This window comes from Erithacus rubecula (genome assembly GCF_903797595.1).
Source record: "Erithacus rubecula genome assembly, chromosome: 19".
NCBI lineage: Eukaryota > Metazoa > Chordata > Aves > Passeriformes > Muscicapidae > Erithacus > Erithacus rubecula.
This window is the reverse complement of record NC_136671.1, coordinates 1534734-1557657: the sequence shown is the minus strand read 5'-3', so window position 1 is coordinate 1557657 and position 22924 is coordinate 1534734. Positions and strand designations below refer to the sequence as shown.

Sequence of the window (22924 nt, the reverse complement as noted above, 5' to 3'; positions counted from 1 at the left end):
ATTCCCTCTGGAACCAGGATAGACCATGGAGACCCTCTGGGATTGAGGAGAGGCAACCATGGAGCCCCTCTTGGGCCCAGGGGAGCCCTGGAGCTCCGCAGGGCTCATGGAAATCCTTGGAGAAGGGAGACCATGGAGACCCTCTCAAGCCAAGGGACACTCACAAAGCCCCCCCAGGCTCTCAGGAGACTGAAGCAGCTCCCAGAGCTCCCGTTGTCCTAAGGGATCCCCTGGTGCCAGGATGCCCAGCAGGGCACAATGGGTGCCCCCCACCCTCATCCCCCTCCCCCTCCCATTCAGCTGTGCTTTTCCACAGGGTTCCAACCGGGGGTGCCAGGCAGGGGTGCCAGCTGGGGGGGTCCCCGGGTGGCTGTCCCCTCCCCAAGAGCCACAGGGAGGCCACGACCCCCATTTCTGTGGGGCAGAACACCCACAGCCCCCGGCGCCGATTTGGGGATTTTTGGAGGTGGGGGGATGGTATCCCACCCCCTGACATCCCTTTCCTCTTCCCGCAGAGCCAGGAGCCCGGCTCGGGCCAGCGGTGCCACCAACACGGCGACCCCGGGGTGGCCCGTGACAAGCGTGCAGTGGCCATCCCCCTATCGCATCGTCACCCCGCCCCGCCGGGCCCGCCCCGAGCCGTTGACAAGCCGGGGAGTCCCACGGGGCCACCCCCCGCCGTGCCACCCTGGGGAGCAGGACGGGGTCAGCCCCTGTCCCCGCTCTCGGTGCTACTGGTGGCACGGCATCGCCCGCCCCCGCTTCGCCCCCATCGCCGCTGCTTGAGCCCCCAGGAGGGCAGAGGGGTGTCCCCAACCCCACTGGTGTCCCCAACCCCACTGGTGTCCCCCCTCCAAGGGTGGCAGCTCCGAGGGGATGGATTCTGGCTTCATCCCATCCCCACCGGGCACCCCGGGCTGGGGGGAGGGGATTGGGGGGGCTGGAGGAGGGGACCCGCCGGGTGGGGACCCGCTGCGCCCCGCGCTTCGCTGCTTTGTGACCCGCGAGGTCATTAAATGTCCCCAACCTGCGTGCTGTGGTGTCAGCTGGGACCGTGGGGGATGGGATGGGGTGGGATAATGGGATGGGATGCGATGGGTGACATTTAGGGACACCCAGGGGACACACGGCTGTGCCATGGGGACATATACCCACGGTGTGACACCAGTCCATGCCGTGTCACCCGCCCCTCCCCATGTCACGCCACCCCTACTCCAGGCAGGACACGCTGTCCCTGGCCCCCTCCTGTGCCCTCATGGCACGCGCCATACTGCAGCGGATGACGTCACACAGCAACGTCGCACGGTCACTCCGCCATGCTCACTACGTGGCACAGCACAGGACCCGCGGCCACGCTTCTTACACGTGGCCTGTGACACCTGCTGACGTCACGTACAGCCCGTAGCGTCACTTGCTAGCTAGTGACCTCATGTCCCAGGAGCCGCCATCGGGCGGCCACGTGCAGCCGGGCACGGTGCGTGACGCCACAGCGCCCCGGCACCGCCCGTTACGCCGCAGTGACATCACCACGCCGCTCATGACGTCACGCCCCCGCCGCGCCGCCCGCTCCGCCTCGCGGCCCGAGCGCCTCTTGCGCGACGGTCCCTAACGGCCGCGGGCCGTACCACCCCACCGCCCGGCGGGGGGGGAAGCGCGCAGTGAGGCGGCACAAACGCGCTCCGCAGCGGCGGCCGCTGCCCGCGGGACCGTCCCGGTTCTCCGCGGGCGGCCAAACCGACGGGCGAGCGGCGGAGCGGGGCGGGCCGAGCCCCCCCAGCGCGTTCTCCCGGCGGCCCCCCCCCGGCCGCGGGGTGGTGCGCGCGGCGCGGCCCGGCGGCGCATGCGCGGCGCGGGGCGGGGCCGGGCGGGCAGCGCGGAGGAGGAAGGCGAGAAAATGGCGTCGACGGGTGAGCGGGGCCGGGGCGGGGTGCGAGACGGGACGGGACGGGACCCCCGGCAGCGCCGCCACCCCCGCCGCGGGGTGACCAGAGCGGCGGCGGGGCGGAGCCGCCGGCCCGTAGCGCCGCGCCCGGGGGCTGCTGGGGTCGGGCCGTGCAGCGCAGGGCCCGTCCCCGCCCGTGTGCCGCCCGCCGGGGCCTCGCCGCGGCCCGCGCGTGTTTCCCCTCAGTGTCTGCGCTTCAGCTGCGGCCCCGCCGCACTCTCGCAGCTCCGCGCTCCCCGGAGCGAAGCACCGAGCAGGGGCTCCCTCTCGGCCCGGCCGCAGCTCCGCAGGGCGGCCGGGGGTGCGAATGCGGGTCGCGAATGCTTCGGGTGGGAAGGACCGTAAGCTCATCCCAGGGACACCTTCACTAGCGCAGGGGGATTGCAGCCCTGGCCTTGGGCACTGCCAGGGATGCAGCATCCTCGGGGATATCCTTTGCAGCGCCTCACTGCCAGCAATTCCTTCAATATCCCACCCAGCCCTGCCCCCCTGGCAATGGGAAGCCATTCCCTGGGTCCTGACCCTCCAGCCCTTGTGCCTCTCCTGGAGCACTGTAAGGCACTGGAAGGGGCTCTAAGCTCTCCCTGGATCCTTCTTTCCCAGCTTTTTTAAGTGTTCCATCATTTCCATGGCACCAGATTTATCTGAATGAAGTGTTTTTCCACGTGGGCTCCAGCTTGATACAAATAGTTGGAAGCTGAGACTCCCCAGCTGTGGCAGCATCACCTTTAAAGTACTTCAAAGTCCAGCAGCCCAAGATCTGACTCTCCTTAAAGAAGGAGGATTTTCCTTTTTTTCCAGAAAGGAAAATGTCCCAGGCAATGGAGTGTAAGGGAATATCACCAAGAGCACCTTTGAGAGCTTGGAAAAGAAAAGTCACTAAAGGAACATCTGCCAACAGAATTGTCAAAATGGGGGTTAAAACCACAGCTGTGTTTTCCCTTAATTCATGGAATTGTTCCTCCTGGGAGCTGCTATTTTCAGCCTCTGGTGTGCTCCTGAGCTTTGTGAAATAAAAGGATGAAGATTAATTTCCCCCTGGAAATAAAAGCCAGGAGATGGGTTTAACTAAATGAACCATAATATTATTTTTTATTAATGTTCTATGTTCCTCTAAATCCCAGCAAATTAAAAGAGAGGCATCACCACAGGCAAACTGCAAATTCCACACCTGGAATTAAATCCTACAAAGGGGAGAAATGTTGGGACTGGGGAGGTGGGACTGGGGGAGGGCTGTGAGGAGAGGGGTTAATTGATGCCCCTGTGTGGAGCTAGAGGCCAAAAGGCTGAAAATGGAGAATTAAATGAGGTTTTGGTGGCTGGAGGGTGAGCAGGGAAAAAAGTGGAGTGGGATGAGGAGGTGGTAGGAAAGGGAAGCTGCATGAGGGGGACCAGGCATGAATTAACACTCAGGATTTAGCAGAACCAGGTATAAGTGAATTTATAAAAAACAAAACAGAGCCCTGAACTGAACAAGGAAAATGTTCCAATATTTCATGTGCCAACCTGAGAGGGAAGTGGGAATGATGCCAGAGGAGTTTAACAACTTGTGCCTTGTGTCCCAGGAGTGGGGAAGCCTTTGGAGAACTCCAGGTGTCTTCTTTCTGTGTGAGGTGTTCTGTGCAAGGTCAGAGGAGTGAATAACTCCAGGAATTCCTGCTGGGATCGTGGCAGGGCTGTTCCTGCCTCCAGCTCAGATCCAGGGGCTCTGCTCCTGCACAGGGAGTGGGAGGAGAAGCTGGGAGTGCACCTGGAGGGTGGGAAGGAAGGGATGGTAGGGATGGAAGCACAGGCTGAGGAACAGGAGGTGTAGTGGATGTTTTCCAAGGGATTCCTGGGGCCCCATCACCTTGGGAATAGTGGGATAATGGTACTAAAGCTGGCTCCTCAAATTCTCCAGTGCAGGAGTTGAGCTTGATCCATGTGGGTCTCTTCCACCTCAGGATATTCCATGATTCTGGGATAAGCTTGGATTTCTGACCAAGGTGTGATGGTGATGGGAGCACTGGGATCTCTTCCCACACAGGGATGTCTGGGAACAGCTCCACTGATCCATCTCCTCTGGTTCATGTGCTGTGGCCTCAACCAGGGAATTCTGGACTCATTCCTACTCTCAGGACTTCTGTGGTCCTGGGAGAGCTGGGATTCTCTGCTGGGAATGATGAATTCATCCCTGCTCCAGACCTTGGGATGGGAGCTGGAGCTGTGAGGGAACTGGGAGCTGCAGTCGTTTCAAATTTAGCCTCCTAATTGCCATGTGGATTCATTTTCCATCTCTGCCAGCAAATCAGTTCAGCACAGACTTTGCTGCTTGGATTTTCAGGATTTTGGTTCTCCTCCCAGTCAGTGTGCTGCTGTGGATTGAGGATTTGGGGAGGGAATCACTTCCAGGGGACAAGAGGCTTTCCAGCCATCGATTTGTGTCCTTGAAAGGGAGAGAGTGAAGGTGGTGAAACCTTCCAGCCCAGCCCTTTCAAAGCAGGCTGGGGGTTTGTAAGGCACAAATCCCTGTTTTTCCTTTGTTCCAACCCAAATCCCCCCCCTGCCAGCCCCCTGGGATCCATCCAAGGTGGCAGTTAAATTGAAGCAGGGTCATTTGAGATCAAAGTGGCTGCTGCAAACAGCAGGAACAATGAAGGGAAGAGAGATTTTGTTCCCCTCAAAAAAAAAGGACTGAAAATGTGCATTTACCTTCCACCCTTGGGAAACTGGAATTCCAGTGGTTTATAGCAAGCTGCAGGAGGAAATTCCAGCTGCTGTGCTCTTGGATTCTTTAATTTTGTTAAGCCTTTATCAATGTTTTTATTCTTTTTCTTCTCCTTTTCTTTTAGACTACAGTACCTATAGCCAAGCTGCAGCTCAGCAGGGGTAAGTAGCTTATCCTCCCTGTTTTAAAAAGATGTAATGAAAGTAAATCATAATTAGGGTTTGGGCTTAACTCAGGTATGTTTGGAAATCCTGAGGGTTTTCCTGCAGCTTTGTATTCCCCTAGAATTTCAGCTCATATTCAATTCACCTTCAGAATTCTCATAGAATTTCACCAGTGGGCTGCTTGAAAAATTGTCTGGTGATGCAGATTTGGGGCAAGATTATAAATATCTTTACATTCATTCCACAGCTACAGCGCCTATGCACCTCAGCCAGCCCAAGGATATGCACAGACCACCCAGGTAAAACGTGGGGAGGGGGTGGAATTCCTGCTCAATCACCAGGAATTGCTCCATTTCCAGGAAAACACACAGAGGTTTTTTAATCCCTGGTTAAAAATTGTCTTGGAGCTTCTCCTCCCCCCCCCCAGCCCAAAGTGCTTTTTAAAAATGGAAATAACCTCAAGAATCCCTTTTTTTTTTTTTTTTTTTTTTGCTAATTTATTCAATCCTGATCCCAGAAAAGCCAAATTGTGTGTGTATGTTTGACACAGCTACGTTGGTGGGTGTTGTAATCAGAGGTGTAGGAGAGAAAAAAAACTGGGGAAAAAAGTGGGGAATTGGCCTTTGGGAGATGGCAGAATTGGACAAAGGAGGAGGAGGGAATCAGTTTTTATTGCTGTAACTGTTCATACTCTCAGTTGGCTGGACTGCAAAGTAATGATGAAAATAAGAGATTAACTTAATGCTTATTTTTAACCTTTAGAATCCAAGTTACTACAACCACATTTGTCTGCAAACTCCAAGTATGTTTCCAAAGGTAAATTCCTGTCCTCAAAAAGTGCTGTAGGCTTAATTTTCCTTCCCAAGAGAAGGAAGACAGGCTCAGTGTGGGCTGAATGGAAGGTGATGGTGACTTACTTAAAATAAAAGTGTCTGGAGACAACTGGGAGAGCTACTCCCAGTTGTAGGGAGAGGTGAAAGGTGGGAGCAGGATGACAAGGATAGGAACAGGAGGCCTCAGCAACTAAAACCAGCTAATTAAACACCTAACCAGCTAATTAAACACCTAACCAGCTAATTAAACACCTAACCAGCTAAACTCAGCTGTAGGCATGTGTCCATGGTAAGTTTGCAGCATTCCCTGCCCCTTGGTGGAAGGAACTTCCAGGGGCAGGGATGTGTTCACATGGTCAAGGCTTTCCTGCTCCTGGTTCAGACCTGTGCCCTGAGTTCAGGAAGGCTGAATATCCCAAAAAGTCCAGGCTGTCCAGAAATCTGAATTCTTTGATGATTCTGGATGTTAAAGCTGTCTCCATGTCACTCCTTGAGCTGTATCCAGAGTTTTGTCCTGAGCCAGGAGCTGCTGGAAGCTTGCTGGTGCCTGGAGCATGAGCTGGTAGGGCATGGCTTGGGCAGCTGGTGACACGCAGGGCACAGCTGCTCCTCTCCTTTCCTCAGTGATTTTCAAGCTGGATTTGGAAACAAATCAGGGAATGGGTGAGGTGAGAGCTGGTCCCTCACTGAACACATAGGCACAGGAATGGGAGCAGCACCACTGGGATCCTTGGAGTGTGCCCATGGATCCCATCCTTCCATGCCTGCACCAACTCCCATTTTTCAAATTTATGGCTGATGGGCATGAAGGATACTCCAAATAATTGGATTGAAACCTTCCACAGGTTGGTTTTAGCCAACACCAGAGCAGTTTGACACTGAAGTGACTTTCCTTCATGCAATTCCTCCCTGGGAGCGCTCCCATTCCCATATTCCAGGTTAACCCTGGGATGGTGCCTGTGAGTGCTGGTGGTAGCTGTGAGGAGCTGGCAGCTTTCCTGTTTGCTTTCCACAGAGCAGAGCTGTGTGGTGCCAATGTCAAGAGCCTGTTCCTTCAGTCTTGGCAGGGAAAAAAACCCACTCCATAACCTCCTTGCAGAGCTGACCCGGAATTTCCCGCTCCACCTAAACTTTCCCAGCAGCCTTGGCTTTGGGAGTGCTCAGCAGCTGCAGTTGCTGGGGGTCACTAGTGCTGATGGAGTGAATGTGTGTCCTTTTGGAGCAGACCTACGGGCAGCAGAGCTACGGGAGCTACGGGCAGCCCAGCGACGTCAGCTACACGCAGCCGCAGACCACGGCCACCTACGGGCAGACGGCCTACGCCACCTCCTACGGGCAGCCCCCCACAGGTGAGGGACACCCTGCTGGGCTCAGCCTGCAGCTCTGCTGGGGCTGGGGAAGATGCACATCACCTAGCCAGCCCCTGGTGTGGGCAGGAATACCTTTCACTGCTGTAAATCCTGGGCAAACTGGGATCCAGGGGCAGCCACAGCTCTGGGGAATGCGTGTGAGCACCCTCCCAGGGAACAATTCCTTCCCAATATCCCCTCTGGCAGTGGGAGCCATTCCCTGTGTCCTGTCCCTCCATCCCTTGCACCCAGTCCCTCTCCAGCTCTGGAGTCCCTTTAGGCCCTGACAGGGGCTCTGAGCTCTCCCTGGATCCTTTTCTTCTCCCAGCCTGGCTCCAGAGCAGAGGGGCTCCAGCCCTCCATGGCCTCCTATAGACTGGCTCCAGCAGCTCCAGGTCCTTCATGGAATGGTTTTGGCTGGGAGAGACTTTTAAGCTCACCCCATTCCTCCCCTGGGCAGGGACACCTCCCACTGTCCCAGGCTGCTCCAAGACCCGTCCAGCCTGGCCTTGGACACTGCCAGGGCAGTGGCAGCCATGTATAACCAGGAATAATGCACTGGTGAGTTTTCAGGGCAGGGTTTGGGTGCTGTGGGGCCAAGCAGGATGTGCTGTGCTCAGAGCAAAGGGAACAAGCTGCTCCTGAGCCCTTCCCTTCCCTGCCAGTCCTGTCACTGGCAGTGATGTGTGTCTGTTCTGATCCTGATCTTCTTCTCTTGTGCTTCCTACACAAGGGAAGGGACCAGTCCAGGTTGGACTCTCCTGCTCATTCTTGCATGGAAAATTCCTTCTCATCCTGTCAGAACTTGAGGTCCCCTTTAGGTAGGAACCCTTGAGGTGTCACTTGGTTTTACTGCCAAAACCCTCAAGTGTCAGAGCTCCCACAGGCAGTGACAGCAGGGATTTGCAAGGCTGCAGTGCTCTTTGCCAAACTCTCCCAGGTGCCATCTGCATGGATAAAATCCTGACCATCCTAAAAGAACTTTTAGGTGACTCTAACCCCACTGTGCCCTCATTTACTAAAGGGTAAACACATCCTGCCCTCCACCTTTGCATGCCCCGTGGTGGTTTTGGATTTCCAGAACAGATACTTTGTCATTAATGCTCCATAAACTCTCCCAACATGTTCTTGGAGCTGGAATTTCCTCCAGACGAGTGTCTTAATGTTTGAAACTGTTGAGACAATGTTTAATTCATGTGTATTCATGTTTATTTAATGTATGTTTGGGCTGAATATTCAGGAAGTTTAGAAATCAGATTTTCCTCCCAGTGATTCCTTGGGTGCCGTGTCCTGCAGATTCCTGGGAGAGACATTATAAACATTTTGTAGTTAGGAATTAAACACTTCCCAAAGCAAGGGAATACCAGGACCCTGGGATATCTGGCTATGGAGGAATTTTTCAGGGGAAGAGCTGGAGAGAAAATATTAACCAAAATGAAAATATTTACCAACTTTACGTGGATCAGGAAAATTCCTGCTCATGAGATCCATTTCCATTTGCCAGTGTCACTGGGGGTTATCTACAGGACTTTTTCCTTTCATTGAAGACTACCTAGACAAAAGTTGGCAGCAAAAAAGGATTTGTGAACTTCCAAAATTCCTTTCTTAGAAATATTTATGTCCCTGTGACTCCTGTGGACTCCAGTCCTGCAGGGGTCACAGGAAACTGCTCTGTTTATGTGTTTCCTTCTCCCTTAAGAGGAGATTTGCTGGAGGAATAATAATAATAATATCAGGCTTTTTTTTTTTCTACACAGCTGCACTTTTTTTTTTTTTTTTTTTAGGCAAAAAAAAAAAAAAAAAAGCTTCATTTTCTTTTCATCCATAAAAAAAGCACCAACTTAGAAAGTGGTCAAGCAAAAGATCCTATCAGCCCCTGGAGCAGGGCTGTGGCAGCTCTGGGCATGGAGCCAGGTTGGATTTATCCTTCCTCCACCTGCCTCTCCTTGAGCAGCCAGAGCTGTGGAAAGGAGACTGCAGCCCCTTTCTCTCCTCCTCCTCCCTGCCTTTCACGCTCAATAAACCCCTGGGCCAGACATTGTCATGCCCTGAGAGACATGCAGTTCTTACAGTTGAATCCCAGTCCTGTTTTCCTAAGAATCACCTTTTTGTACTGCAGTTCCTTCAAGCAAAATTATTTTCTTTTTTTTTGCCTCAACAGCCTGGGGTTTAGTAAGGTGTTGTTGAGGTCAAGGAAATCCAAGGTCTGTGTGGATGGGAATGGCAGGGATGGATTTTTCCTTCCCAGCATTCTGTTTTCCTACCTTGCCCTGCCTCCAGGACACCCCAGGGAAGAATTACCACCTTCCTTTACTCCCTGGGCTGTCTTGGAGGCACCCAGTCACTTTGTCCCAGAGAAAAAAGGATTTGGGAGCAACTGCTTCAGGTTAGGGTTCACTGGGCACCCTCAGACCTGTGGTTCATTAATCACTGCAGGGTGTTAGCAGGAATTACAGGAGTAAATAAAGAGCATTTCTGTGTCCAGGTGTGGCTCTCTTGGAAGTGGGAATTGCTCTCTGAAACCAGCCAGCTCCTGCTTCCCTTTACCTGGGAAATTTGGGGTATGGATATTGACATTTCTGCTGGATTTGGAATTAATGAACACATTCACAGCATATCCCAAAGCAGAGGGGCAGCTCTGCATCCCCTCTCCAGCCCCTCACTGCTGGGATATACACAAGCCAAGCAGGAGTCAGCTCTCCTCCTGAATAAATCTCTCTGGAAAGAAGAAATCTCTGAATCCAGCTTTCTCCAGTTGGTATCCTCTGATGATCAAATCCTGCAAGCTTCTCCAGCACCTGGAGAATTCCTGGGCTTCAGTGAGGGGTTTGTTTGGAGCCTTCTGGGGGAATTTAGGCACTTAAAGCAGGTTATTATTCCTTCTCTTACCTTTTTCTTTCACCAGCTTTTCTGCTTTCAACTTTTCCTGGCTGAGAGAGAAATGCCACCCTCAAAACAACAGCTCTTGAGGGTTCCCAGAGTGTCTGATGTGGGCTTGATTTGTGATTTAGACCAGTGGGATGGGAAATCACTGCCTTTCCTTTGGGACAAACCCTTCCTGCTGAGCACACTCTTTCACAAGGGAAATGCTCCATCTAGAGCTGAAGCTTTAAATTTCAACATCTCTTTATAATTTTTTTTCCTCCTCCCTTTTATCCTGCCTGTGCAGAGCCAGCAAAGCTTTTTGCTCCCTGTATGAGCACTGGGATGGGGGGTCCAGCTGTGGGAGGTGCAAATGGGGCTCCAAATCCAAGGGGAGCAGCCCAGGGCAGGGCTGTGGCTGCAGCCTGTACTTTGCCTTTTTTAGTGTGTGGTCAGGCTTGGGCCAGTCAAAATAAGGGTTTATTTAACTCCTGGGATTGGTGCTCCCTGTGGAATTGCTGTCTGGCCTCATATTTAAGTGTTTGGGCTGCTCAAATTTGTCCAAGGCTTTAAAAAATCCTCCCATTGGGCATCATGTCCTTCACCCTTCTCAGCAACACTTTTCAGAGAATAGCAGACAGCAATAATGACCATAAAAACTGATTTTCTGTTGATTCTTGCAAGTATTTCCAGTTTCATTCCCAGGTTGGCAGCCTTGGGATGGGGATGGGTTGGGGGGCCAGGGATAGGAAGAGGGAGGAGTAGGCAGAGTCCAGGCTGGACTTGTGACTTCATCCTGAGAGTCACTAGAAAACTGAACATTGGGGGTGTTTTTAATGAATTTTTGGGGGTCATTTTAATGAATTTGCTGTGCAGGCTTCCTGCCCTGCTGCCATTCCCTTTTCCTGCCCACTGGGAAGGGCCCTGGAGTGGTGGCAGCAGCAGGAGCTGTGGCAGTGCCTGTGGGGGCACACAGTGTTCTGCTGGAAGTGCTGTTTGCTTTGCAAATGAGGGAATTAGAATAAAATGCTGCAGCTCAATTTGCCTAAAGGAAAAGTGTGTCACAAGCCTCCCATGTTTATTAAGAACCAGAAATGATGGAGAAGCTGTTGCCTTCACTGATCCCAGCCATGAGAGCTGCTCTTTTGCCCTTTTTTTTTTTTTAACAACATTTTTATTGCTGTTTTTTTCATCTAGGTCTCATATTCTTAATTTGAAAACTTGCTAGAAAGGTTGTTAGGAGCAAGAAACCAGTGTGTGTTAATGCCAGTTCACCTTTGTGACAAGGCAAATGCCACTGAATTATACAGGAGCTGTTTTGGGGTCCTGGATATTTTAAAACTGTTGAAAAAGAACTCTGTGAGCTCTCAGCTTTTCCCCTAAACCACACTGAAATTCTGAGAAAAAGGGGAAGGTGCATAAAACATCAGGAGCTGCCTGATGTGTCTCTTTTGACCTTTTGCTCATGTGAAAGCAAATGGAAAGTGCTTTTCTTTTGTTTCCAGCTTTACTGATTTAAAATAAGGCTTCAGAAGTGTCTCTGAAAGACTTCCCAGGCCAGGTTTTTTGCTTTTATTTTTCAGAAAAGCTAAAAGGGTGGGACTGTACTTGCTATATCAGTTGGGTTTCTTTTACTTTGGAGCTCAGGGGGATTTGTTACCCTGCTTTTGTTGAGATGCTCCATGTCTCAGCTTGCCCTGCCTGAGCTCTGGTTGCTGTAAACAATCCTGGGTGCTGGTCCAGCTTCCAGAAAGCTCCTGGGAATGGGATTTTAGGATGCTGAGGGGCTGGAGGGTGAGGCTTCCCAAGGTGAGAGTGTTCTGTGAGGAAGGCAAAGGGGCAGGGTGGGGTAATTGATGATTTTTGTGTTGTCTGAGATGGTTTTGTGGTGGTAAAACTGTGTCTTTGTGTTGAGTGCCAGGAGCACCACCAGGGCCAGAGCTTGGGAAAGCTGGAGAGGGTGAGGGGGAATGGCTTCATGGGACAGATGGGACACAAAGAACCTGTGGCTGCCCCTGGATCCCTGGAAGTGCCGGGCAAGGCTCGGAGCAGCCTGACCTGCTGGAAGGTGTCTCATGGGAGGGGATGCAGAGATGACCCTGCGCCCATCCAGCCCAGCCGCTGCTGGCCTGGTGTGGTCCCCGCAGAGCCGCTGGCTGAGCTGAGCTGTGTTGCAGGTTACAGCGCCCCGACCGCGCCCCCTGCCTACAGCCAGCCCGTGCAGGGCTACGGCACGGCCGCCTACGACAGCAGCACGGCCACGGTGACCAGCAGCCAGAGCTCGTACGCGGCCCCGGCCGCCTACGGCACCCAGCCCGCCTACCCCGCCTACGGGGCACAGCCGGCGCCGGCCGCGCCCGCCAGGTACCGCCCCTCCCGCTCCTCTTCCTGCTCTGCCTTCTGCTCCTTTCCCATCTTCTCCTCTGGCTCTTCCTCCTGCTGCTCTGCCTCTTCTTCCTCCTCCTTTTCCTTCTCTTCTTCTTCCTCCTCCTTCTCCTCCACCCCCTCATTCTCCTTTTTTTCTTCCTCCTCTTGTTCTTCCTATTCCTCCTCATCCTTCTCTGTCTCTCATTACTCCTTTCTCCTCTTCATTTCCTTTTTCCTTCTTCTCTCTCTTCCTCTTTCTGTCTCATCTTCCTCTTTTTCTTTCTTCTTCTCCTCATCCTTCTCCTTTATACCTTCATTTTCCTTCTTTCTTCTCCCCCTTTTCCTTCTCCTCTCTCTTCCTCCTTCTCCATTTCTTCTTCCTCCTCCTTTTGTCTCTTTTTCCTCCTCCTCATCCTTCTTCTCCACCCCCTCTGCATCATCCTCCTTCATCTCTTTTTCTTCCTCTTCCTTCTCTTCTTCCTCCTCCTTCATCTCATCCTTCTCCTCCACCCTCTCCTCTTCCTCCTCCTTCTTTTTTCTTCCTCCTCATCATCATCATCCTCCTTGTCTTCTTCCTTTTCCTTCTTCCTCCTCCTCCTTTTCGTTCTTCTCCTTCTCCTGTCTTTTCCTCCTTCTTCATCTCTTCTTCCTCCTCCTTCTCTTCCACCCCTCCTCATCCTTCTCTTCCTTCTCATCCTTTTTTTCTTTCTCCTCCCCTTTCTCTTGTTCCTCCTACTCCTCCTCTTCCTTCTCTTGTCTCCCATTACTCCTTTCTTCTCTTCTTCTCCTCCTCCTCCTCTTGTTCCTCCTTCTCCATCTCTAGTTCCTCCTCCATCTCCTCCTCCTCTTTGTCCCCAGCCCCCCGTTTCCAGGCTGTGGCAGCCCCTCCTCCCTGCCTGTTGCAGTGCCCCCTCTGCCCTGCCTGGCTGTGGGAGGCTGTGCTGCAGCAGGGTGAGTCAGTGCTGTTCCTGCAGGACAGGGAGCCAAATCAGCCTCTCAGCTCTCAGGGCACAGCAGCGTGTGAGTCCTGTCTGCTCCCCAGTCACGGGGTCAGGCAGGATGCTGGGTGGATGCACAGGCTGCAAAACATTTCCTCTAAATCTCACCCCTCTGGGCGCTGCCTGTCATCTATTGAATCAAATTGTTTGCTCAGAGGATATGAAAAATTTAGAATACATAATGGAAACTTGTTTAGAAGTGAGTGAAAGCTGATTTATTGCTTTACCTGGTGTCTGTAGCAAAACACTGTGGGAAGGAAAAGCAGAGCCTGGCACAGCTCTGACAGGTTACACTTTAAAGGAATGTAAATTTGCAGGATGAATCCTGATGTTGTGAATCATTTTTCCCAGCTTCTGCAGCAAAAGCAGCTTCACTCTTTTTGCTCCACTCTGAGAAACACATAGAAATTAAAGACTCAGAGAATCCTTTGAGTTGGAAGAGCCCTCTGAGATCATTGAGGCCACCACTAGCCCTGTCCCCAGGTGCCACATCCACATGGCTTTTAAACTTTGGGACAAACAGAAGGGGATGTGTGAATCACATGCAAAGGGTTCTCAGTTTTCAGGCCTTTAGAGTTAATTCTAAACACAAAATCACAGAGTGTTTTGGGTTGGAGGGGACCTTTAAAGGTCACCCAGTCCAAGCCCAGCATCCTTTCTCTTTCATGAGATAATTGAGATAACATACATGAGGCAATACCTGCCTGAGCTGGATTCTGAAGCAAACAATAGGGCATTTCTCTGCCTGCCTTGCTGGCTGCTTTCCCAGGCCTCTCAAGGCCAGCCTTGCTGGCTCCTTGCTGCTCCACTCAGCCCCACAGCCAAAGTCTGAGCCCCATGGCTTTGGGGTGAACAGGAGCTGTGGTGTTCAGGGCACTGCCTGGGCCTTTCCTGGAGTGTGCAGATACCCAGGCAGCGAGTGCTAAAATTGTGTTTATTACATATTTATTGGCTGCTGCCAGAGTGACTGTCACCAATCAAGGCCAGCTTTAATTCTACCCCAAAAAAACCCACCATGACCATCAGTCCTGGGGTGATCTGAGCCCCTTGCTGCTGCCAGCTGTGGAGTTGGACACCAATATTGTTCATATTTCTCCCCAGACCCCAGGATGGCAGCAAACCAGCAGAGACCAGCCAGCCCCAGTCCAGCACGACAGGCTACAGCCAGCCCAGCCTGGGCTATGGGCAGAGCAACTACAGCTACCCCCAGGTGCCTGCCAGCTACCCCATGCAGCCTGTCACTGCTCCTCCCTCCTACCCTCCCACCAGGTAATGCTGGGCACTGCTCCTCAGGGGCCTGTCCTGGGGGATTGATGGAACAGGAGCTTTGGGGGCCTGGGAGGAGAGCTGTGGTTATTGTGGTAGGGGTGGGGAGGCTGTGGCTGAGTGTACAAGTGTCTCTGCATGTGCACACCTGAGAAGGAAAATGATGAAGAGTGGGTTTAAGACATTTTCTACTCTATTTTATTTTTAATTTTAAGACTTGAGAATTTTAAGAATTTCCTAGAGTGACCTTTTGCTGCTTCCTTCCACATTCATCTTGGCCAGGAGCTCCCTTCTCCCCTCAGGTGTCTTTAATGTGGCTTCTAAAATGTACACTTGGAAATTCTCAAAGCCTCAGCTCCATGAGGGGAACTTCTTTTATCCATTAACACTGAGTTTTGCCCTGGCACTTGTACCTTTTCCTAGAGGTGTGAATAAACTGGGATTAGCCACATGGTTTTTGTTTTCACAGCCCTCCAGACTGGCCTCCACAGGATGACTTCAGCTTTTAAAGTGATTTACAGCACTAAACACAGCTTCTAATTGCATTGCCTTCCAGCATGAGCCACTCCATGCACACTGCCAGAGAATTGCCTCATCATCCCACCTTTCCCAATGCTTCTCTCTTCCAGCTATTCCTCCACACAGCCAAGCAGTTACGATCAGAGCACTTACTCCCAGCAGAGCAGCTACGGGCAGCAGAGCTCCTATGGCCAGCAGACCAGTTATGGCCAGCAAAGCAGCTATGGACAGCAGCCACCTCCCACCAGTTACCCACCTCCCACTGGATCCTACAGCCAGGCCCCCAGCCAGTACAGCCAGCAGAGCAGCAGCTACGGCCAGCAGAGTGAGTGGGACCCTGGGAAGGAGCCCTGGCCTTAGTTTGGGTTGAAGGGAGAGAGGGTTTTAGGGCTTGGGTTTGGCATTTTTGATGAAAAATGTCATCTCTGGAGGCACTGGTGGGTTGGGATGATCCCCTCAGGTGAAGGGTGGGAACACAAAGGCACAGAGTGTTTTTGGGGAGGAGTTGAGAGGGCTCAGCCTGGAGAAAAGGGGGCTCAGTGGGGACTTTTTCTGTCTCTGTGCAACTCCCTGATAGGAGGGGGCAGCCACAGGGGTTTGGCTCTGCTGCTAGAGAATAAGAGATGGGACAAGAGGAAATGGCCTCAATCTGTGCCAGGGGAGGGTCAGGAGGGTCTGGAGTCCCCATCCCTGCAGGGATGCCAAGGCCACATGGACATGACCCTTGGGGACATGGCTGAGGGAACAGCTGCCATCAGTGCTCCCAGAGCAATTCCCCCAGACTAAACAACCGCAGTGGCAGCCATGGCTGGAGCTGAGGACAGGGCAAGCAGCTGCTGCCTGTCCCTAACCCCTTGCCACCCTTCCCCAGGCTCGTTCCGCCAGGAGCATCCCAGCAGCATGAACATGTACGGGCAGGAATCCGGAGGCTTCTCCGGGCCCGGGGAGAGCCGGAGCCTGAGCGGCCCCGAGAGCCGGGGCAGGGGACGCGGGGGATATGAGCGAGGAGGCATGAGCAGAGGTGGGCGGGGAGGAGGACGCGGTGGAATGGGGTAAGAGCAAAGCTTTTCTCCTTTTTCTCTAATGCTGGTTTACACATAGGATTTGAAAGGCAAAAGAAGGGACTGAAAGGTTGGCGTTCCCAGCTGTGTTTCCATGGAGGACAATCTCTGTGTATCCATGGAAATATTATCCTAAAGGGAAATAGGAGCAGGATGGTTGGTTTGTCCTGCAGCTGGTTGGGCACCCAGGGAGGGGGAGATTTGGGGTAATGCTGGCCCTGGCACTTTCAGCTCCCTTCGTGGTCGCCCAGAGGTGGAATCCTCTGTTGGGTTTAACTCTGGGTGGAGCACACACAAACCTTCCAGCAGCTCCAGGGGATGCTCCCTGGGCCTCAGGAGCAGGGATTTGGGCAGGGCAGGAGCCCTGTGTCAGCCTCCTGCGAGCTTGGGGTGCCCAGAGCACTTGGAGCACACGAAGGAGCCCGAGAGCAGAGAGGAGGAAGTGCTTTGGCTCCCAGGCCTGCTCCCCCTCGGAGCATTCAGGTGCTCTGAATCAGTTTGGCCATTTCACCTGATGGCACAAGCTGGTTTGGTGCCACCTGTGCCTTCAGGTGTGTCCCCATCCATGGAGATGGTTCTGATGGTTCTGAGGCGAGGGAGGAGAACTAATCCCAAAGGCTCCTCCGAGAGAGAATTCACAGCTTTGTGTGTGTTCCATCCCCTCACCCCGTTGCTCAGAGCTATGCAGAGTGTCCCCAGGTATGGCACAGGCCATGCTGTGCCTGCCCTGGTGCTGGCAGGGTGGCTGTGATGGCAGCTGCCCTCCAGAGGCCACTCCTCCCATGTGGCACAGCCCAGTGACACCCCAGTTTGGCAGTGGATGGCCCCATTCTGCATAGCTCTATTGCAGCCCATTGACGTGGCATGAAATCTTTATCAGAGAAATCCAGGAAAGAATGGAAGAGGCTGGTTTTGTGTGGGAACACATCCAGCTTGGAATTGGCTCGGGTGAAACAGAGTTCCAGGGATCTGCATAAAGATTTCAGCCCTGCTGTATTGATCTCTTAACAATGAAAGTAGATGTAGACATCTGAAATGTCTATCATCACATCTTCAAATTTCTAGCCCCTTCCGAGCTTCTCATTGCCAAAGATTTGTCACCTGTCTCTGATCTCACACCTTAATCCCAGCTCAAATTTGCTTCCCAAGCGATTTCCCACCTGGCCAGACCCTTACAAAGGGTCCCCCCCCTGCCTTATGGACGTAGAGTTTGTGATGTCCATAGAACAGGTGGCTTCAGGGGACACCCAGGGCAGGTAGGGGAACTCGGCCCACCTTAGCATGCTGTGGTGATGGATTTCAGTGTCTCCAGCAGGTAAGGAGCTCGATGTTATTAACGTGCCCTTTTTCATTGCCTCGATGATTTGATATTTTTATGAAAATGGAAAACTTTTTAACATGCTTTGTCGCATTTATATGCTACAGGTTACAAAGTGAGAGCCTTGTAAACACCTCAATACTTAAAAAGTACCCGTACTCAGTACTCAGCCGGCAGCATAATGAAAAGTGGGACTAGACACGGTGTCCATATGGAGAGGAAAAAAATACATAGAATATTTTTAACCCAATGTATTGATTGTATAAACGGAATCCTTCTGTAACTTTGGTAACTGCATACTTGTTGTTTGGTAATAAAACCAGAGGAGGGTATACTACTACTTTAGAATTGTGTAACGTTAAAGAAAAAAAAAAAAAAGTGTAAAAATCTTATGTTTAAAAAGAGAGACATTACGTAAATGGTGTGTACTTTAACGAGAGGAGGCAAAGCTGCATGCAACAGCTCGAAATTCTGTATTGACTTTTTTTTTTCCCAGTATTAGAGGTGCAATACTTGCTAGAAAAATTCACGGTGCTCTCCCTCCTCCACTCGGCTCCTTCCAAACAGCTTGCTGGCTCACCCAAAAAAAAGAGCAAGAAGCAGCCCAAATCCTTTCTCAAGGTGGTATTTTCCTACTTCACCACCACGCTCCAAAGCAGTTTTAGCTGTGAATGCTTCAACCACAGCTTCTGGTGAAAGCTGTGGCCCTGTTTGCATTGGCACGTGCCCAAAAGTGAGTGTGTCCACAAAGCTGCACCCCTGGCCTTGGAGCCCCCGCTGTACTCTGTAAGTTCTCCCTCCAGAGAGTTGTTAAATTCAGCAGTGACCTGAATGTATGGCTTTATTCTGAGGGTTTTAGGGGTGATGTCAGCTGAACTTTGTGTTGTAGGTCTCGCGTGTGGTTTGTCTCCTTTTACACTGTTAAATGTCAGGGACCCGCGGGCCCGCTCTGCCACAGGCTGAGGGTGCACCTTGGTGGACACACCGAGGGGAGGGAGCTGACCACCGAAACACCCCCAAATTGCTCTTCAACAACAGCAAACAACAACAAAAAAACCCCCACTTTGATTACAAACAACCCCCATTTCTCAGCCAAGTATTGCACTGATGATACCCGAGTAACGCCAGGGCACCGACAGCAAAGCGGTGCCTCAAACCACACCAAGGTTGCTTTATATGTAAAGAAAATTTGAGCAAGCTGCCCTGAAGAAAGGCCTAGTGCCGAGATGAGAGAGAGACAGAGAGATGTTTGGAGATGTTTAGCCAGTGCCCTTCTCCCCTGTGAGCCGCAGAGGCTCAGAGCGGTGCTGGCTTTGTAAAGGGAAAGGCCTTCATTTCTTCGTTTATCCCCCCAGCAGCGCTGGAGAGCGAGGTGGCTTCAATAAGCCTGGTGGTAAGTTTTTGAGCATTACAATGGATAGTGTTAAAAAAAAAAAAAAAAAAAAAATGCAGTCAGTTTTTTTTTTTTAGCACGAAGTGTAATTTTTTTATTCGTTTAAGTGGTTTAAAAAAATGACAATGTGCAACCAGACTGTAAAAATGACAATATGGAACCAGACTGTAATGGGTACTGCCGGCGATGCCCAGGGGTATGTGGACACAGTGGAAGAGTTGAACAACCACTCCTGTAATTTTGGGGAAAAGAAATGCTTTGGATGTAATAAATATTTTCTTTTTTTTTTTTAATATATATATAGATATATTAAGTAACTTTTATTAATGAACTTAAAAACTGATTGGCTTGGTAAAACCTTTTAAAAAATCAGCGTTAATAGTGGTTTGAAACCTGCTAAAAAAAAAAAATCAGTGTAATAGTGGTTAACGGTTTGAAAGCTGCTAAAAAAATCAGTGTAATAGTGGTTATTGGTTGGAAGAAAATGCTTAAAACCAGTGTAATAGTGGTTTTTGGTTGGAAGAAGTGCTAAAAGAGCCACCTGATGGCCCAGTAAGGTGCAGTGGCGCTGCTTGTGCGGCGCAGGTTGTAGCTAGTGTTGTGTGTGTCGGTTCTCCAGCCCGCAGGGCCCCCACTAACACCCTTCCCTGTGCTTCTCTCCCGCCTGGCAGGACACATGGAGGAAGGACCCGACCTGGATTTAGGTAATTGCCACCAAACTCCCTGCTGAGGTTGTGGAACAGACGTTTGTGTCCTGGTCCCAAGGGCTGTGGCCACAGCAGTGTCACCCCAGCACCGCTTGCAGTTCCCATCTGCTGTTCCCATCATTTCTTCATTCCCAAACAGCTGGAAAACCACACGTGGTTGGGAGATGCTCCCTCTTCTCTGCAGGAATTAGGGGGACTGGGGGCTGCTCTGGAGCTTTTCCAGAGCCTTGTCCCTTCCTGTCACAGAGGCATATCTGGAAGTTCTCCGTCAGCCTTCCAGCATCGGAAAAGGGGGGTGGATGTCCTTGTGTGGGGGCCCTGGGGGCACCAAGGTCTTCCTCATCCTTCCTCTGGGATATGTCCTGAAATAACCTGAGGGTTCTTCCCACGTGGGTGGGCGTGAGCTCTGTCAGGCCCTGGCACTGGGATGGAAGGGAGGGGGGACAGTCACCTCCCTTGGGCCCGGGGTTTCCTGTCACTCCCAGAGCGAAGCTGCAGCTGTGGCGGGGATGATGGGATGGAAAGAGCCCGGCCCTGGGGTATCCCTGCCCTTCCTCTGCCTGCACTGACCCGGCAATTGTCTCCTAGGCCCCCCTATGGACCCAGAGGAGGACTCAGACAGCACTGCAGTCTATGTGCAGGGACTCAATGATAATGTGACCCTGGAGGATCTGGCAGATTTCTTCAAACAGTGTGGTGTTGTCAAGGTGAGGGGACACCAGTGATGCCCCACTGAAAAGGGTCACCCACCTCCTCCTCCCTGCCCATTGCTCACATCTTTCTGGCCCATCATGTCCAGGGTCTGAGAGAGGCCTGGTAGTGCTGTTTTGGGCCTGTCCCTTTGTCTTTGGGGTGTCTGGCCTGTTGCTGTCATCCATGATTGGTCTGGGGCCCCTTTGTTCTCTCCTGGAGTTCCTGGAAGGCACAACAGAGTAAAACCCCGCTGGGCTGTGGGGACACAGGACTGGGGTGACCTTCCACTGTCCCTTAGATGAACAAGAGGACGGGGCAGCCCATGATAAACCTCTACATCGACAAGGAAACGGGCAAGCCCAAGGGCGATGCCACCGTGTCCTACGATGACCCGTCCACTGCCAAAACAGCCGTGGAATGGTTTGATGGTGAGTGCTGGGGGACGTCTGGGGTGGAATTCCAAAAACAGGGCCATGATTCACTGATGCTCTTGCCGTTGTGTCCCTCCCAGGGAAGGATTTCCAGGGCAGCAAGCTGAAGGTGACCCTGGCACGGAAGAAGGGCCCGATGAACAGCCTGAGGGGCGGGATGCCCCCTCGGGAGCAGCGGGGAATGCCCCCTCCCCTCCGTGGAGGTACCGTGCAGCCCCTCCCGAGCTGCCCCCCGCCCTTCCTGTGGCTCCCTGCACTGACCGGCTCCTTCCCGCAGGTCCGGGGGGACCCGGTGGCCCGGGGGGCCCCAGTGGGCCCAGCGGCCCCATGGGCAGGATGGGGGGAAGAGGCGGAGACAGGGGCGGCTTCTCCTCGCGGGGCCCGCGGGGATCCCGGGGAAACCCGTCCGGAGGGAGCGTCCAGCACCGCGCCGGGGACTGGCAGTGCCCCAACCCGTGAGTACCTTGTGCCCTGGTGTCACCCCAGGGGTGCCCGGGGGGCAGCTCCCAGCTGGTACCGGGGAGAGGTGGGGTCACTGCTGGGGGCTGTGGGGAGCGGGCAGCCAGGCACCCACCCCACTGGGAGCTGTGCCCCACTCCTGCCCTTGTGTCCCGCCCGTGTGTCCCCTCTCCACGTGCTCCTGTTTGCCAATGTCACCCCTGCTGGAATGCTGTCCCACTCCCTAACTGGAATTTGTACCCAGGGGCTGTGGAAACCAGAACTTTGCCTGGAGAACTGAGTGCAACCAGTGCAAGGCACCCAAACCCGAGGGGTTCCTCCCACCCCCCTTCCCTCCTCCAGGTACGTTTGGGGGGTCACAGCCCCACTTCCCAACAGGACACCCCAGGCCTGGCCTCGGCCTCCTTGGGGAATGGCTGGGCTAGCTCCAAGAGCTGCCGGGCCTTCATCCCCCCTTGAGCCACAACATGGATACTGGGATCACCATTTCTCCTGTGCTTCCTGGGTTTGGGGGCTGTCAGCAGCACCCGGACTCCCCAGGGCACTGCTTCAACCTTAATATGAACCCAGCAGCTCCCAGCCCTGCTGCTGCTGCTACTCTGCCAGAGTGGGATGTGCTGGGATGGAGGGATGGGCAGCACCGGGGCGGGATGTGCTGGGATGGAGGGATGGGCAGCACCGGGGCGGGATGTGCTCCTTGGGTCACTCGCAGGGTCTCTCTCCCCTCCCCAGGCGGTGACCGCGGGCGAGGCGGCCCCGGGGGGATGCGGGGCGGGCGCGGCGGGGGCCTGATGGACCGAGGGGGGCCCGGCGGGATGTTCCGAGGCGGCCGCGGCGGAGACCGAGGTGGATTCCGGGGCGGCCGGGGCATGGACAGAGGCGGCTACGGAGGAGGCGGCCGGAGAGGAGGAGGAGGCGGCGGCCCCGGGGGACCCCCAGGACCCCTGATGGAGCAGATGGGAGGAGGAGGCAGAGGACGGCGCGGAGGGCCGGGAAAGATGGACAAGTATGGATGGAGGGCGGGACAGAGTGATGGGAGGGAACAAGGGGACAGTGGGGAGGGGGACACCGTGATGGGGAAAGGGTGGGGGGCGGAGGGGCAAGGCGCTGAATGGGGGAGTGGGTGGGGTGGGTAAAGGAGTGGGGGGTTAAGGATCCTCCCCGGCCCGGGGCGGCTCCTGGACCCCACGACTGACTCGTGTCCTCCCCGGCCCACAGGGGCGAACACCGCCAGGATCGCCGAGACCGGCCCTACTAACGCCGCCCCCCCAGAGCCGCATTTACTACCAGATTTATTTTTTAAACCAGAAAAAAATGTTTTAAATTTATAATTCCATATTTATAATGTTGGCCACAACATTATGAGTCCTCCTTGTCTGTACTTTAGTATTTTTCACCGTTTGTGGAGAAACATTAAAACCAAGTTCAACGGTAGCGTGCTGAATTCTTTCTTCCCCACCCTTCCCTCAAAATAAAACCGGTTGTTTAACGCGCCCCCGCCCCTCCACCCCGCCTGTAACGCTGTGAACGGTTGTGACGGTTGTTTTTTTAAATAAAATTCCCGCTGTTTGTAACCGCACCATTGCTGGTCTTTCTTGAGAGCATCCCTGGGGGCCGGGGGGGCGCGGGCCCGGGCCCGGGCCGGGGTAGGATGGACGCAGGGTGGGACGGAGCCGCCCGTGCATCCCGCTGTGCCTCAGTTTCCCCAGCGGGTGGGTGAGAGTTCCGGGAAAGGGAGGGCGGGGGCAGGAGGCACATCAATGGCAGCGGGGAGCCGGACCCGGGCGGGGTGGGGGATGTCACCCGGTGTCGCCGTGTGTCACCCCCGTGCCCGTGTCGCCCCCCACCCCTCCGT

General features: G+C 53.5%; 1 protein-coding gene across 4 annotated transcripts; it reads left to right on the top strand.

Moving 5' to 3' along the window:
• Positions 1 to 1802: 1802 nt before the first annotated feature.
• Positions 1803 to 22648, top strand: EWSR1 (EWS RNA binding protein 1). 4 transcript variants are annotated; one of them, XM_079322803.1, is made up of 18 exons: positions 1803 to 1907; positions 4774 to 4810; positions 5061 to 5112; positions 5576 to 5629; positions 6872 to 6995; positions 12035 to 12221; positions 14324 to 14491; positions 15118 to 15332; positions 15879 to 16059; positions 18745 to 18779; positions 19451 to 19483; positions 20075 to 20193; positions 20478 to 20607; positions 20691 to 20813; positions 20888 to 21065; positions 21314 to 21411; positions 21802 to 22075; positions 22288 to 22648. In XM_079322803.1, exons 1-18 carry the CDS (start codon positions 1841 to 1843, stop codon positions 22325 to 22327), a joined length of 2115 nt encoding a protein of 704 aa, XP_079178929.1. In that variant the 5' UTR covers positions 1803 to 1840; the 3' UTR covers positions 22328 to 22648. The 4 variants fall into 4 exon arrangements, with proteins under 4 accessions (XP_079178929.1, XP_079178928.1, XP_079178931.1 ...); XM_079322802.1 differs by having other exon boundaries at positions 18742 to 18779; XM_079322805.1 differs by lacking the exon at positions 5576 to 5629.
• Positions 22649 to 22924: the final 276 nt, after the last annotated feature.